We start from the raw sequence: 15,667 nt of genomic DNA on the forward strand, positions 1-15,667 counted from the left end.
CACTTCCTGTAGCACTTGCCATAGATGTGGCTGTCTTGTCGGGCACTTCTCATGCACCTTACAGTCTAACTGATCCCACAAAAGCTCAATGGGGTTAAGATCCAGAACACTCTTTTCCAATTATCTGTTGTCCAATGTCTGTGTTTCTTTGCCCACTCGAACCTTTTCTTTTTGTTTTTCTGTTTCAAAAGTGGCTTTTTCTTTGCAATTCTTCCCATAAGGCCTGCACCCCTGAGTCTTCTCTTTACTGTTGTACATGAAACTGGTGTTGAGCGGGTAGAATTCAATGAAGCTGTCAGCTGAGGACATGTGAGGCGTCTATTTCTCAAACTAGAGACTCTGATGTACTTATCCTCTTGTTTAGTTGTACATCTGTTCTTCCACATCTCTTTCTGTCCTTGTTAGAGCCAGTTGTCCTTTGTCTTTGAAGACTGTTGTGTACACCTTTGTATGAAATCTTCAGTTTTTTTGGCAATTTCAAGCATTGTATAGCCTTCATTCCTCAAAACAATGATTGACTGATGAGTTTCTAGAGAAAGCTGTTTCTTTTTTGCCATTTTTGACCTAATATTGACCTTAAGACATGCCAGTCTATTGCATACTGTGGCAACTCAAAAACAAACACAAAGACAATGTTAAGATTCATTTAATGAACCAAATAGCTTTCAACTGTGTTTGATATAATGGAAAGTGATTTTCTAGTACCAAATTATTCAATTTAGCATGATTCCTCAAGGATAAGGTGTTGGAGTGATGGCTGCTGTCTAGATTTGATCAAAAATGATTTTTTCAAATAGTGATGGTGCTGTTTTTTACATCAGTAATGTCCTGACTATATTTTGTGATCAGTTGAATGCCACTTTGGTGAATTAAAGTACCAATTACCTTCTTAAACAGCAAAATCTGTACATTATTCCAAACTTTTGGCCGCCAGTGTGTGTGTGTGTGTGTATATATACTGTATATATATATATATATATATATATATATATATATATATATATATATATATATATATATGTATGTATATGTATACCTTTAAGCATTTTTTAAAGAGTTTCTCAGTGATATCACACAGTGGGTTACAAATGTATGTCAGTCAGTGCTAGAATCAACATTCACCACACTGTTTTCCTGTGTCGCCTGTTCTGAACACATTGTCTCTGAGTAGAAACCTTTTTGATTGTGTAATGGGCAGAGTATCTGTGACCCAGCGGTGCATTATATATATACAATTATGTATAATGCTCCTTGTCCCCATTTATCTGTGTGACTAGTCTTGTGGCCATTGCAGAGTTCTACTTTATCTCTTAAACACCCAGTCTGAAGAAGTAGGGACAATAGTTATGTCTGTCATTAGTGTAACTGTGTTTTTTTTTTGTTTTGTTTTGTTTGTTTTTTCTGATTTAGGTTACCATCTCCACCTAGAAGCGTTCTCTCTAACTGCAGTAGAAAAAGCAGTATGGCATCCAAACTGAGTTTATCGGCAATAGAGTGAGTCCAGTGTGTGCATACAGTAGACAGAGCAAAACTATTACAAGAAATTCAAACTTGGTTAAATTCACTAGTACTTCTTTGCACGCTTAAAGATGCACTACATAAGTTTGTATCTATAGCTGCCTCTTATTCATCCCTATAGTAGCTACCAGTGGGTTTGGGCTCTATACTGACACCTATTGTCATGGATGCTTTAAGTTTGTTTGCTAGCTGCTGCCGCTTCACACAGAAGCTGGTTATCTCTGTCTCATACTACCCATAATGGATGGAGCTTCTTGGATTCAATCCAGAAGATTTTTTGCTTGTTGTTGCGCACTGCACAGTGTCCAGACTGCTGCGAGCGCTCTGGTGACTGTGACCGTCTTGAATTCGCACACCGCTCGGTGCTTGATGTCATGGCATATTCGTGATCTGCAGTGTGAGAGCTGCGGGTCATTGCGGTTTGTTTTTATCACTCCAGCAACCTCTTGTTTGTTCATTTTTTCTTTCCACTTGCACTTATTCTGTTTGGACTGACTGGTGGTGCACACTCCTGCTGATCCAAATGATCACTCTGAACTGTACTGTTGACTTTGGCTCCGTTGTTGTCTGTAGTATGTATATTGTGTTTGTTGTCATATTGTTTGGTTTGCTTGTTTTGTTTTCATGCACTTTTATATTTGAACACTGGTGAAAATAAACATGTGGTTATTAATGTTATTATAAGTAGTAGTAGTAGCTCAGTCAATTGCATGACACAGGTTGTTATATGTTGCGACCCGCTCAGTGTAAAATTAACAGCTTTCATTGGGTCACTGATATGACTTAAGTCTTCATCTCACGTGAGTGTACATCATTTCTCAAAAGTACTATTCATGTCTTTATGTGTAAATCTTTTTTACTTAATAAGTGCACCTTTAAGAGTACACAGGCCTTCCTGCATATTGATGGTACTGCTGACATTATTTTGCTTTATCATGTCTCTCTCTTTCCAGTTCTCAAAAAGCCAAATCAGATGTCACAAGGCATGACAAGGATGAAAAACACATCACAAATGCCTGGCGCAGCATGGTTAGTGAGAGTGTGTTTAACTTTTTAGTGCTTTTATGTATGTGTTTACATCTGTATACCATCAACCATTTTGACTGTCACTTTTAGACTGCAGCACTCAATCAGATATCAGAGAATGAAGCCACTGGAGAATCCAAGCATCCTCAATCCTTCCTGGGACAACAGAGAATATCTATTCAAGCCAAGAGGGGCCTCCTCTGCAAGGACAGGCCAAGATAACAAATAAACTTCCGCCATACAGAGGGGTTGTGTGAGACACTATTGCCTTTGCCTCCACCTGCTGGACACTGAAAGCACAATAGCTGTTTTATATTATAGTCATTTAAATTTAGTTTACTCTGATTAAAATGTTTTTAACTTTGATTTATATTACCAAAACAAAGTTAATAAAATATAGGATATTTTCATTGAGATTTTCCAATTATATTGGAATATTTTGGTATTTGGAATTTTTGACATGTAAATGTTGTAGTTGAATCTACTAATGCCTAAAATTGGGAACACTCAAAAACTATTTTAGTCTATTTTTAAGATTTACACATTTAAATTTCATAGCAAAATTACATCAAATGTAATTGTGTAATTTTTAACAATATTTTATTAATAAAACGTATTTTATTTAGTTAAAGATTACTCAATTTAACTTGATAAAATTGTGTTATGAAATTGAAATGCGTACATTTTGAAATATTTTTGAGTATGTATTATTTATTTGTAATACACATTATGTTGAGTAGTCTAAAATGAAATTCAGCAAATGAATGGAAGTTTATAGAAATTCAAGTTCAAGTCTGTAGACTAGGAACATTATGGCTACACCTTATAAACTTTGGATATATAGAACTATATATAAATATATATATATTAGATTTAAATGTTATAGTTAGATATTCGCCACAAATTAGACCTATGAGTTATTTGTAATGCACATTATTGTTTGGTCTAAAATCAAATTCAGCCAATGAATGGACGTTTATGGAAATTCAGATTCAAGTCTGGAGACTAGAGAGAAGATTTATAAAAGGGGCTTTGGATCTTTTGACTTTCCAACACACATAAAAAATAAATTCTGCTTGTTCCCTTGGGAAAGTCTGAAAGGGCTATTCTTTAAGAAGGTCGTAAATATGAAATCTTGGCTACTTGTCATGTTCCGGTTTCTGAATAACACTTAGCACCTCAGCTCTTTAATCTGACTGTTTGAACTCCGTGAGAAAGAAACAATTTTATTAAGCCATAAACACATAAGTAAGTGATTATTGTGCATAATCGCTTTTCATTGTTCGCAGTCTTTCGATAAATTGTTCGTTTTCTTCTCAAAACTACTTTTTATTTTCTCTTGAAGTTGCACTGCTTCATCGGCACGAATAAGTCGAAATTGTAACAGTGCATATATATATATATATATATATATATATATATATATATATATATTTATAGCTGATTGCACGGCTATAGTTTGGGAAACTTCAGTGTTAAAGTGTTAATGTGAAAACTATATTGGAGCAAAGCAGTTCCCACAATGAAGAGATGAGATGAGAGGTGCACTTGGCACTACCGCACGAAAACTCACCTGTTGTGAAAACAATTTCATCTGAGAGTCTTCCTGCGGCTTCTCATGTCTCAGGCAGGTACAATATGTGCGCCCATCTAATAAAACAATAATGAGGATTATTGGACCAGCCTTGAAAGAACCCATTGAGAGTATATAGGGGTCAGTTCTGGTTTCACGTCCACAACGACAGCAAGGTGACCAATACGGTACCTTGAACCGCGAATTCAAGAAGCGACTTAATTTGGCGATTTTTATTTTTTTTAATTTTTTCTTTCTTTCTTGAGCGACAGGGAAACGATTGATTTTTAGATAAACTAAAGGAGAAATTCTCTCAAATTGTTCAAAATGACCTCTCCGTTTAGCCTTTTCATTGTTTTGGCACTGGGCACTTTGGGTGGCGCTTTTCCCCGCATCGCATTACGGGACTTTCACCGGCATGTGGGAAAAGACTTCGAATCATCCGGGAATGGACCAGACGAACCTATTCGGGGATCTGTCAGAGTGGTCAAACTAAGCCCTCATTTTCTGAGACGGGCAGCCGGTGCCTTTGGCAATCATGTGCCGTTAAGACCCCCACCCAGTCGCAGCGCGTTTCCTGCTTTTTTGGCCCTCGGGCGTCCTGGACCTTCGGCCCTTGCCCATAATAAACCTGCTGCCCTGCTGCCTCACCTGAGCGCGAGCAGCTCCGACGACGCGAGAAAGAAACAGGGTCTCGAGGTGTGGCAGAAGGTGACGCACAAAAGCGAGCGAGCCAAAGAAGCTGTGGCACTTCATATCAATCCTAAAGACATGAGCAAACAGAGCTGTGGCGCCGTGCCCTTCACCCAGGTAGGAATCTGTTTTTACTGTAAGCAGCTTTTCTCACAAAAGCCTGGTCCTTTTCATATATAAACTGCTTCTGCATGCATAAGATAACCGTGAAAATTATTTTCTTCAGCAACTGAAACTATTTTAATTGTGTAATTCTGTAAAATAACTTTGTAGAATGATGAGGCCTATCTGCGTTATATGAAACTCGTGCTTCGTAATTAGAAAATGTAATAATATTTCTACAAATACCCTTTTATTATTAATTAGGCTATACAGAACAGAATCTTGATAACAGGGTTGACAACCCCTACTGAAAAACTTTACAAATAAATAAAATAAAATTAATGAAATTAATAAAATTAATAAAATTATAAAAAAAGACTGTAACTTCTCGATTTAACTTCTTGAAAAACTTCATAAGTAATTATGACATAGTTTTGTATATATATATATATATATATATATATATATATATATAATAACTTTTTATATTATCTATCTATCTATCTATCTATCTTATCTATCTGTCTGTCTGTCTGTCTGTCTGTCTGTCGCTCTGTCTATCTATCTATCTATCTATCTGTCTGTCTGTCTGTCTGCTCTATCTATCTATCTATCTATCTATCTATCTATCTATCTATCTATCTATCTATCTATCTATCTATCTATCTATCTGTCTGTCTGTCGCTCTGTCGCTCTGTCTATCTGTCTGTCTGTCTGTCTGTCTGTCGCTCTGTCTATCTATCTATCTATCTGTCTGTCTGTCTGTCTGTCTGTCTACTTATCTATCTATCTATCTATCTATCTATCTATCTAGCTATCTATCTATCTATCTATCTATTTATCTATCTATCTGTCTATCTGTCTGTCTGTCTGTCTGTCGCTCTGTCGCTCTGTCTATCTATCTGTCTGTCTGTCTGTCTGTCGCTCTGTCTATCTATCTATCTATCTATCTATCTATCTATCTATCTATCTATCTATCTATCTGTCTGTCTGTCTGTCTGTCTGTCTATCTATCTATTTATCTATCTATCTAACTGTCTGTCTGTCTGTCTGTCATCTATCTATCTATCTATCCATCTGTCTGTCTGTCTGTCTGTCTGTCTGTCTATCTATCTATCTATCTATCTATCTATCTATCTATCTATCTAACTGTCTGTCTGTCTAGTTATCTATCTATCTAACTGTCTGTCTGTCTGTCTGTCTATCTAACTGTCTGTTTGTCATCTATCTATCTATCTATCTATCTATCTATCTATCTGTCTGTCTGTCTGTCTGTCTGTCTGTCTGTCTATATATCTATCTATCTGTCTGTCTGTCTGTCTGTCTATCTATCTATCTATCTGTCTGTCTGTCTTTTCTATCTATCTATCTATCTATCTATCTATCTATCTATCTATCTATCTATCTATCTATCTATCTGTCAGTCTGTCTGTCTGTCTGTCCATCCATCTATCTATCGAACAAATGCAAAATAGCAACACAAAAATATTTGTCTATTTTTAAGATTTACCCATTTAAATTTCATAACAAAATTCCATCAAACTGAATTCTGTAATATTTAACTAAAATAATTAATAAAACTTAAAATAGTTAGTCATTTTATTTTATTTTATTAAAGATTACTCTATTCTGTTTGATTGAATATTGTTATAAAATTAAAATGTGTAATCTTAAGATTATTATTATTATTAATATTAATTTTATTTCTTCCATACTGCCATTTATCACAATTTGTACATAATCTAGCAAGAGGTTATAAACACAGGGAAAGAACAAATAAAAAGAAAAAAACACATACTGTAAAAGTTAGCATTAGCTATTCGTTGATTAAATATGTTTTATATACAGGAAATGTCACACCCATTGTGTAGAATAAATATTTAAATATTAGAGTACTCATTTCAGTTGGATATAAATGTATTATGCAATTGAAATTCTCATTTCTTCAACAAAATAAAGAAAAAGAAAGAAAAAAAGAAAAGCTGACATATATTTTTGAGTCATAGATGGTCACAAGTTTCTCTTTATAAAAATGTTCAGCTGAATTATTCCATTATTATTTTATTATTTATGCTTAATTATTTTATTTTTCAATAATTTAATGAGACATATTTTCAAAACGACTTTCTGTTCACAGCGCATAACGGAGGACGGCTGTGAGACGGTGATCGTTCACAATAATCTCTGCTTTGGTCAGTGCAGCTCCATGTTCGTCCCATCCAGTGGAGCGTCTCGTGGACAGCGGGAAGCGCACTGCACGCGATGCGGCCCCGTTAAAACGCGCTCTGTGGTCGTGCCGCTCCGCTGCGGGACGGAGGCGCGTGAGAGGCGCGTCATGATCGTTGAGGAGTGCAAATGCGAGACTGGAGGCGTGGAGCTCAAAGTTCACAACACAGAAATGATTCAATTATGACAGCCATGTTAAAGATCTCATTTATTACAGATAGGCCTATTTTTCCTATTCAGTCCCTCAGTGGTGGTGTGAGCGATTTGTGATGCAAGTCTTACGTGTCTGACAAGTGGCCGAAATAAGATTCGGTTCATGCGGAATGTATTTACTAAATTAAACACGAGAACCTGGAAATTCCGGGAACTTTCTGTAAACTGCCGTCTGATACTCCAGCGGTATTTTTGTTGTTTAGTGTAGGCTAATGATGACGATGTTGTTCCTAAAGATGAACTCACTGTTCTTTTATGTCATTGCTTTGTTCTACCAGTGAATGTCGCTGTTGTAAGCAAATGATTGTTGCTCTAAAGAACAGGTTGAATTCGGGTAAATTGGGCCACTTTTTGACACTGAGATGCCAAATTTATAATTGACTCTATAAAGCCGGTTTAACATTGCAGATGAGGCTGTCTTTGTTGATGTATATTTAAGTCAACCTATAGGGGCATATCATGCTTAAGTTCTCAATTTTCAGGGGGTGGGGGGTTCTGTACAATATATCAGCAAAAGTAATATTCATACTATGGAAAAAAGGTTTTGTGCATGTTTAAGAAATGAAGAAAAGATTTATAAAAGCAAAACATGTTTCAGTGCTTTTTCTTTGGTTTTGTTTAAATGACAATGACGATAAAATACATTCAGTGGTTACATTATTAAAGTTTGACTTCTGAACTTTGAGCCACCTCATTTCAATTGTAGTGGCATGCCACCCAACATTTTCACATAAAAGGAATATCGTCATGGGCGTAGATTGTGGGGGAGATGGGGGGAGGTAACCCTCCAGTAACACTGTGTAACAATTTTGTTTATTTATTTTTTGTTCCTGGGTAGTAAGTTTTATTTCCTAATTGCTTATGCCTTAAAAATATAGAAAATGGCTATTATTCCCCACAAACTTTGCTTTTGTGACCAGGACAGTGATATTTTGAAATTTACCTATTTCCAATGAGAAAACGGGCGAATGCATGTCTTTTCGTTCACATACAGTCAGAAAAAAACAACATACGAATCCAACTTAACATGTATTTATACTAAAGTAATATTCAAAGCCGTGCTGGTCCATAATGGTAGCAAGTACCCGTCTCTTCCCCTGGCTCACTCGGTGCACCTCAAAGAGGATTACAACAGCATCAAGACATTGCTGGACGCCTGGAAGTATGATGAGTACAGCTGGGAGGTCATAGGAGACTTCAAAATGGTAAAATTCCTGATGGGTCTCCAAGGCGGTTTTACAAAGTTTCCCTGCTATCTTTGCCTTTGGGACAGCAGGGACACCAAGGCGCACTACCACAGGCGGGACTGGCCACAGCGGACCGAGTTCTCTGTGGGGAGGAACAACGTCAAGTGGGAGCCACTGTTGGACCCCCGGAAGGTGCTGATGCCACCACTCCACATCAAATTGGGCCTTATGAAACAATTTGTCAGAGCTCTAGATAAGGAGTTGGCAGTCTTCAAGTACCTTCAAGACTTCTTCTCTAAGCTGTCTGAGGCAAAGGTCAAAGCCGGTGTCTTCATCGGACCACAGATAAAGAAGGATTCTGGGTTCATATGTTGTTTTTTTCTGACTTTATGTGGTCACAAAAGCAAAGATGGTGGGGAATAATAGCCATTTTCTATACTTTTGAGGCATAAGCAATTAGGAAATAACACTTACTACCCAGGAACAAAAATTGTGTTACATAGTGTAATCAAAACAAGCAAATCCCCCCCCCCCCCAACCTTTCAGAGATAGTAACAAACAGTGACAAATGAAATGTTGGCTTGTGTAGTGCATTATAATATTTTATTAATATTTCTTTAAAATAAAAGGGGGATCCCATAGTTTGACATTTTTATGAAAAGGTGCATTTTGTTCAGGTTGAGAAAACTCCTTGATATTTTTGACACAAAAATTCACGATATTTGTAAAAACTATTTATTTATTTTTTTTTTTACGTTTTTGAAAACTTTTTTGGAATTAATGATTAAGTTGTGTATACACTAATGTATTTAAGATGGAAAGAAAGTACTTTAATATCCTTTACCCGATGGTTCCACCATGTGACATTTTTAAATTCATTAAATCATTTTTTTTGGTTGAAAATTCTATAAATGTTTTTTCAGTACATTATGAAACTAAATTGGACACAAATATTACATTTCTGCGAACTTGGCATGTGTTTTAAACTAGATGTTTTAAAACATTTCAAATTTGTATCACCTTGTTTGATTAAAGAAAGAAAACCTTATTTGTTAATTACTCATATCTAAACACTGCAATAAATCATTAGTATTTTTATCTTGTTTTTTTTTTTTTTTCACATTATAAATACAAGACAAATGTACTTGGGAAGCAAAATGACATAGGATATATTGTCTTGTTAACAAAATTGAGTGGGATTAATGTTTAAAACAAGAAAAAAAATCTGTCAATGGGTTAAGAAAAAAGGACTTGATTCAAAGGGAAAACAAGTTTATTTTTCTTACCCCATTGGCAAATCGTTTTTCCTTGTTTTAAGCATAAACCCCACCAAATGTTGTTCTATTTCTCTTAAGACAAGACTTAACATGTAATTCTGCTTCTCAAGTCATTTTTACGTGATTTAAGTATGTTTAGATATTTTTACAGGCAAATACAACAATTATTTTTTGCAGTCTACAACTTCACCCTCAGCCCAAGCTTTTTCCTTTTCTTTTTCTTTTTTTTTGGAGCCTGTTAATGTGCAATCGCCCCCAAACATGTCCAACACTGCATATCTCCTGAGAGTGCACCAGTTGGACCTTTGCAGATTGAACCTTTTGTGGCACTGATCGAGGCCTTTGAAATTCGGACATGGATCTGAAGCTGGTCCATGGTGGATTGGTTGAACCCGACTGGTCTAAGCATGGTGAGAGGGACCATGTCCCTGCATGCCTGAGGGTCTTTAGTGTGAAATGCCAGAGTAAACTCAGAGATGGAACGGTTGCAATAACATGGATATGGCATGGGTGCCCAGGAGCAGCTGGGCAAGGTTGGCACGTCATTCCTATTCAGAGTTTGCGCCGCAGGGCACCATCGGCCTTCAATGCTTCAGCTTTATCCTACAATTTTCCATTATAATTGTACATTGAGTAGCCTGCACTGTTGCTTGGGCCAACCTGCAATATCTAGAGAGCCCAGAGCTGCGGTTTATAAAAGCACCTAGTTGACATAAAAAGACACAAAAATAGATTCCAAATAGGGTTGCTGATGAGAATGCCCAGAGGTTTCTCAGAAGAACATTTAAACTACATTTAAGCATTTAGCAAAGTCAGAATCATATTCTGTGTTTGTTCTCACGTTCTGTTTCACATACATGAATGACTGCATGCTCTTTTCTCTGTCTTTGACCTGTTGGTTGTGCAAAACATATTAGTCAGACTTTAAGACCAGTGCGATTCAGGTGATGTAACATGGCAACTCTAATTGTATTAATTCGGGTAATTAAAGCTACGCATTTGGCGTAAGCATCTTGTAGCCCTGCCTGATGTCATATTTTCCTGTCGTCTGCTTCACTGTGCCATGTTTCAGACCTAAGCGTCCATGTGTGACAGCGTCTGCTGGCATCAGGCTGTCTGTGTTCATTTACCCTGAGAGAACAAGACACATAAGCTCTGTTCCAAAACCTATTGACCTGCCAACGTAGACAGCTTTTTAAAGCATTATAGGCACATTCCTGACACAAAGGCAGTTTCAAAAATAAGATACCCTCTTTTGGCCAAATTCTAAGGCAGCATTGCATGTATCCTTCATGGAGAAGGCAGTTCCATAATGCATTGTCTTGAACATTTCTCTCACATGTCATGACTATGTGAGAGAAATGTTAATAATAAATATCATTCATTTGTTAATGAAAAGTAGAGACAAAAATATGTTGATTTAATTAAAGGTGAACATGTAATTTCTAGCATCACCAAACATAATGTCTGTTACGACTTCAACAAACTGGTCTTAAAATCACGTTGCTACACCAACATTTTTGCTAAATTATTTTTACGTGGCTCGTTGTACATATCACACTAGTTTCCACTAGAGGTGCTATAACAACAATGACTTTTATTCACTTTCATACACATTAAGAGTAAAACGGCAGATTATCAGTTCATAAACACTTACTTTTCGCCCTGTTCCTCACACAATGCTATCTTATTACATCTACAAACTTTTACTGTAGCAAGTGACTTGCAAGGCGATGCACTTTAATGTTTGCATTAAATAACAACTACATTAACAAGCTCGTTTAAGTGCAATCAAATTGCACTGTTGCTCAACTGATAGAGCACTGCACTTGCGATGTGAAGAACCGGGGTACTCAAGAGCACGCGAGAGGAAATGCCAGACGAAAGTGTTATAAAAGCACCACAAAATGATGTGGTTGCTTCAGCAATAGCGCTTTTCATCTCACTTTTGCTTTTTTGACATAATTGGTTAGAGGTCGACTGATAATGGATTTTGCCGATACCAATAACTAAGGTGGTGGGAAATGCAGATAACCGACTAATCGGCCGATAGTTTTTAAAACTGATTCATAGAATGTAAAAAATGTCTTATACTTTCCTTACTATGACGGGCACAGACAATGAGTCCTAAATGAATAAAATCCCAGATGTTTATTGTTCAACCAAAAACCCCCAAATAACCAGAAAAATTGAGATTTGGTGCATAACGTGGGACTTTTAAGTATAAACAATCCTGAAACACAACGGGAACTCTTATTTTCAAATAACAAAATAATTAAAAAACTATCTTCAACTATCGCCATAGAATTTTGCCAATAACGATAGTTCCAAAATGTAACTATCGGCACCAATTAATCGGTAAAACTCACATATCGGTCTACCTCTACTATTGGTTAGGTTTAGGTTTCAGGTTTTGGGTAGGGAGGTTTGTTTTATTGATTTAAAACTCAGAATATTAAACTTAAAAACCACATCTTACATTTAACTTGCTTTTAGTGCCACACAGTGCACACTTCTTGTTGGAACTGCTGCGATACAGTAAGTGTAATAAACCACAACACATAATATCCTTTTTTCCAAAAAATATCCATGTAATTTTCATGAGATCAGGCTGGTTTTCAAATAGGTTTCCTTAGAGGGCAGCTTAAGTGAGAGTGAGGCTACAGAGTGGAGAAAGAATGACAAATCTCTTCTTTCTTACCCAGCACAGAAGTGGAGACAAAGAGAGGGGCATGGGAATGTATGCCAGGATTTAATGGGGAGAAGCTCATTATATTTCTCAGCATTCAACACAAGGGGAAAGAGGAAAAGGAAATGGAATTCTCTTTAAGAATTCATCACTCTCAGAGACGCAGGAAGAGCCCGCGGGAGCCATTTTGTTTTTCGAATTGTGCTGAGCTGAGTGCAGTGAGAGAGAAAAACTGGGCACAGATGAGCATACATTCTGAATGTCACTCTGACTCCAGAGAATCACTAATTGATTTGGGACTCTTTACTCATTCTGGAATCACAAAGCTCTAAGTGCGGTAGCGAGCAACACCTGCAAGGTTTTAAATGTCTTGTGTTAAACACAAGAAACACACTGTAGATGCTGTGAGACTTTCACTTAAAAATTAAAGACAGGTCAATTTGAGAGTTTCACTGGTGAAGACTAATGTCAGATTTTTATTGGAAAGAGATATAAATAGAGGCCTATAGAGATAGACCAATGTATCGGCCAGGCTGATTAACAGCAACATGATCACACAGGAAGTCAGCATGTTTACCTTCCCCTGTGGTGCGTCAGGAAGTGTGTTGCATCAGCAGTGTGGGAGATCCTGCTTTGAAACCAGAAAGTAAACAGCACAATTCACTGGTTGCATTTTTCCCTCAAACATTACATTTTTACTCCACTGATGGTTAGGTTTAGGTTTGGGATTTTTGTTGGCAGGTACAGTTTATAAAACATGCATTCCTCTTCACTGTATTGCAGCCTGTACAGCTAAAAACAACTCGCTTCAAAACTCGCTTTTGGCGCCCTTCCGTGGACATTTCACTGGGACAATGGAGCTAACGCGTGCCCATTGCCACTGGGGGCAGTGTTTCACATTTCGGTAAGCACAGACCGATTTCAGTTAAAGAAAAGTCAACCTACTGTTTCTGATATCAACTAGAACTGAATAAGAAGCTGGTGATTAAGTAGCTGGATTTAACCTCGTCTTTTACTGCATGTTGGGTCTCGTGAGCATGCACCCTGAAGGAAATTGACCTTATTTGGCTGCAGTGGGTCCTGAGGTGTCGTGATCGCACTGTCACCATCGTTGAGCCATGAAATGCCATAGTTATATTTACATTGCATTTAACGACGTCAACTCTGTTTAAACTCTCCCCCGCACTGTTTTCACAACATGCTCCATTTTACAGCATGGATGCAGACCAGTAACGCGCCTGTTGGACGTCTGTTAGAAGGTAAAAAGTGTTGCAAAACTCGAGAGCATGTAGATTTGCATTTGAGAAGTCAATATTTATTATGCAAGTAAAAGTTTCCTTTTGACTTGCTCCATTTATTGTGTGTCCAAAGACAAGATCCACGCACTCCATTTTCAATTCATGTCTCTTTTAATATCCTTTCTGTTATTTACAGTCAGTTAGTGATCAAAAAGGTGGAAACAAACATTCATTCTTATAACACATTGCAAGTTTGAGGTAAAAACAACTGCAACTTGTCTCTCATTAATGAAGGATGCTTTTATTCAACAGTAAACATTTTCCCTTGGAGCTGCCTGTTCTCTTAAAGAGACAGTACCCTTTTAGATCTTGTTATACATATCAATGTAAACTCAATGTAAGTCGTACAAGTCCATGAAAGCAAATCATTGAACAAAATGTAGTTTTGTAGTAAGTGTAATAAATGTGTAAATACATAAAAATGTAAAAGCACAATCATACTATCATTCATAAATATTAAAGAATTTAACAAATAGACTCTTGCAGCATCTATACAGGGGTTTGGTAAAAATGTTTTTATTTTTTTGCGTAGTAGTAGTTTTGATAAAGCAGCACTTAAATTATTATTTTAGAATATAATTATTAAATAATTGTTATATGTGTAATTCAATGTTCATTATTAGGTTCCAACTTTTTTGATAAATTTTGATAAAAAAATGTATGAATGAATTTTCAAATTGTAACAAGTGAATAATAAAATAAAATGTACAATCCTGCATACTATATTTTGTGAAGAATAGATATGTGAAGATGCCCCCTTCTCGAATATCTTTTTTAGTTTTCAGTTGCATTACACTTACATGTCGTCAAAAGTCTGGTGAGTAAAAACAAAAATGTACTAGCCAATGGCGATTCTTTCTCCAACATGCCCATAGAGGGTTGCTCAAGGTAAATATCACTTGTGAGCAGAATATTTTTATTTGGCATATTTCCAGTTAAGCTGTAATTCTACCAAATTATGCAAAAAGTTTGAAAATATGATTTAATTTTCTGTATTTAGAATACATAAATGTTAGCTATGCAATTAGCCTTAGCAAGACCAAGGAGTTGGCCAAAAACTAGTGAGAGTGTAAAAAAATTTTTAACGAGACTTTACTTTCTAAATGTCTACAGTGTTAAAAGTGACTGAAGTTGAAGAAACACTCAGTATATCAGCCACCTTGCTCATAAGATATCCGTACCGGCATTGGCCATTGAAAAACCTTTATCGATCAACCACTAATTTGAAAAGAAATGTTTAAAAAAGATTCTGGCCTAAATCATTGCTGGATGTCATCAGCCCGCTGTGCCAAACTCTGCTGGCCAGGCCAGAGTAATCGCTCCACCAGCCTTGCGCCATCTGCATGAAGATGAATGAGACAATTAGAGCTTCTCTGTTGTCAATTACACATCCTGGATGGCTGTTTTACATCAAACATTGCAATCATGATTCAACTGTGAATCCAGATTCTTTTGTGCAGACTCAAATTGTGCGTCCATCTGAACCGAAAATACCAGTTTTAGATAAATTGTTTATGAAATACTGGCTGTCAAATGATTTTGGGGAGGATTTTTGTGCTTTTTTGTGGTACTTTGTTGTCCTCTAATTGAAATTCTGTCCCACATTTACACATAGGAAGCGCATTTACACAGAAGCAGAAGAGGGGTTTCGGGCTTGAATTTAGGGGGTGCAGGTGGCGCTAAGCCGGTATGGGCTCTGCCCACTGTCCCTACATGATGCCAGCGCTCTTACACACATGCACACACACATACACAGATGATGCCAATACCATCTGTCATCAGTGAGAACATCTGCAGCTCAAGGTGCCCTTGTCACCCATAGTTAAAGTAATGAGTGGGAGAGAGAATATACAACTACAGATCTA

General features: G+C 36.8%; 1 protein-coding gene across 1 annotated transcript; it reads left to right on the top strand.

Moving 5' to 3' along the window:
- The first annotated feature begins 4,444 nt into the window (after positions 1–4,444).
- Positions 4,445–8,194, top strand: dand5 (DAN domain family, member 5). Its single transcript, XM_051704341.1, has 2 exons — positions 4,445–4,927; positions 7,050–8,194. The coding sequence occupies exons 1-2, from the start codon at positions 4,445–4,447 to the stop codon at positions 7,323–7,325; spliced, it is 759 nt and encodes a 252-aa protein (XP_051560301.1). The 3' UTR covers positions 7,326–8,194.
- Positions 8,195–15,667: the final 7,473 nt, after the last annotated feature.

This window comes from Myxocyprinus asiaticus, chromosome 8, assembly GCF_019703515.2.
Source record: "Myxocyprinus asiaticus isolate MX2 ecotype Aquarium Trade chromosome 8, UBuf_Myxa_2, whole genome shotgun sequence".
NCBI classification, from domain to species: Eukaryota; Metazoa; Chordata; class Actinopteri; order Cypriniformes; family Catostomidae; genus Myxocyprinus; species Myxocyprinus asiaticus.

What these genes read in the sequence shown, in the direction of transcription:
- dand5 (XM_051704341.1), top strand. Translation starts at nt 4,445, where the DNA reads ATGACCTCTCCGTTTAGCCTTTTCATTGTTTTGGCACTGGGCACTTTG. An exon ending in GCGCCGTGCCCTTCACCCAG is followed by an intron (nt 4,928 to 7,049) that starts GTAGGAATCTGT and finishes TTCTGTTCACAG; the next exon opens with CGCATAACGGAGGACGGCTG.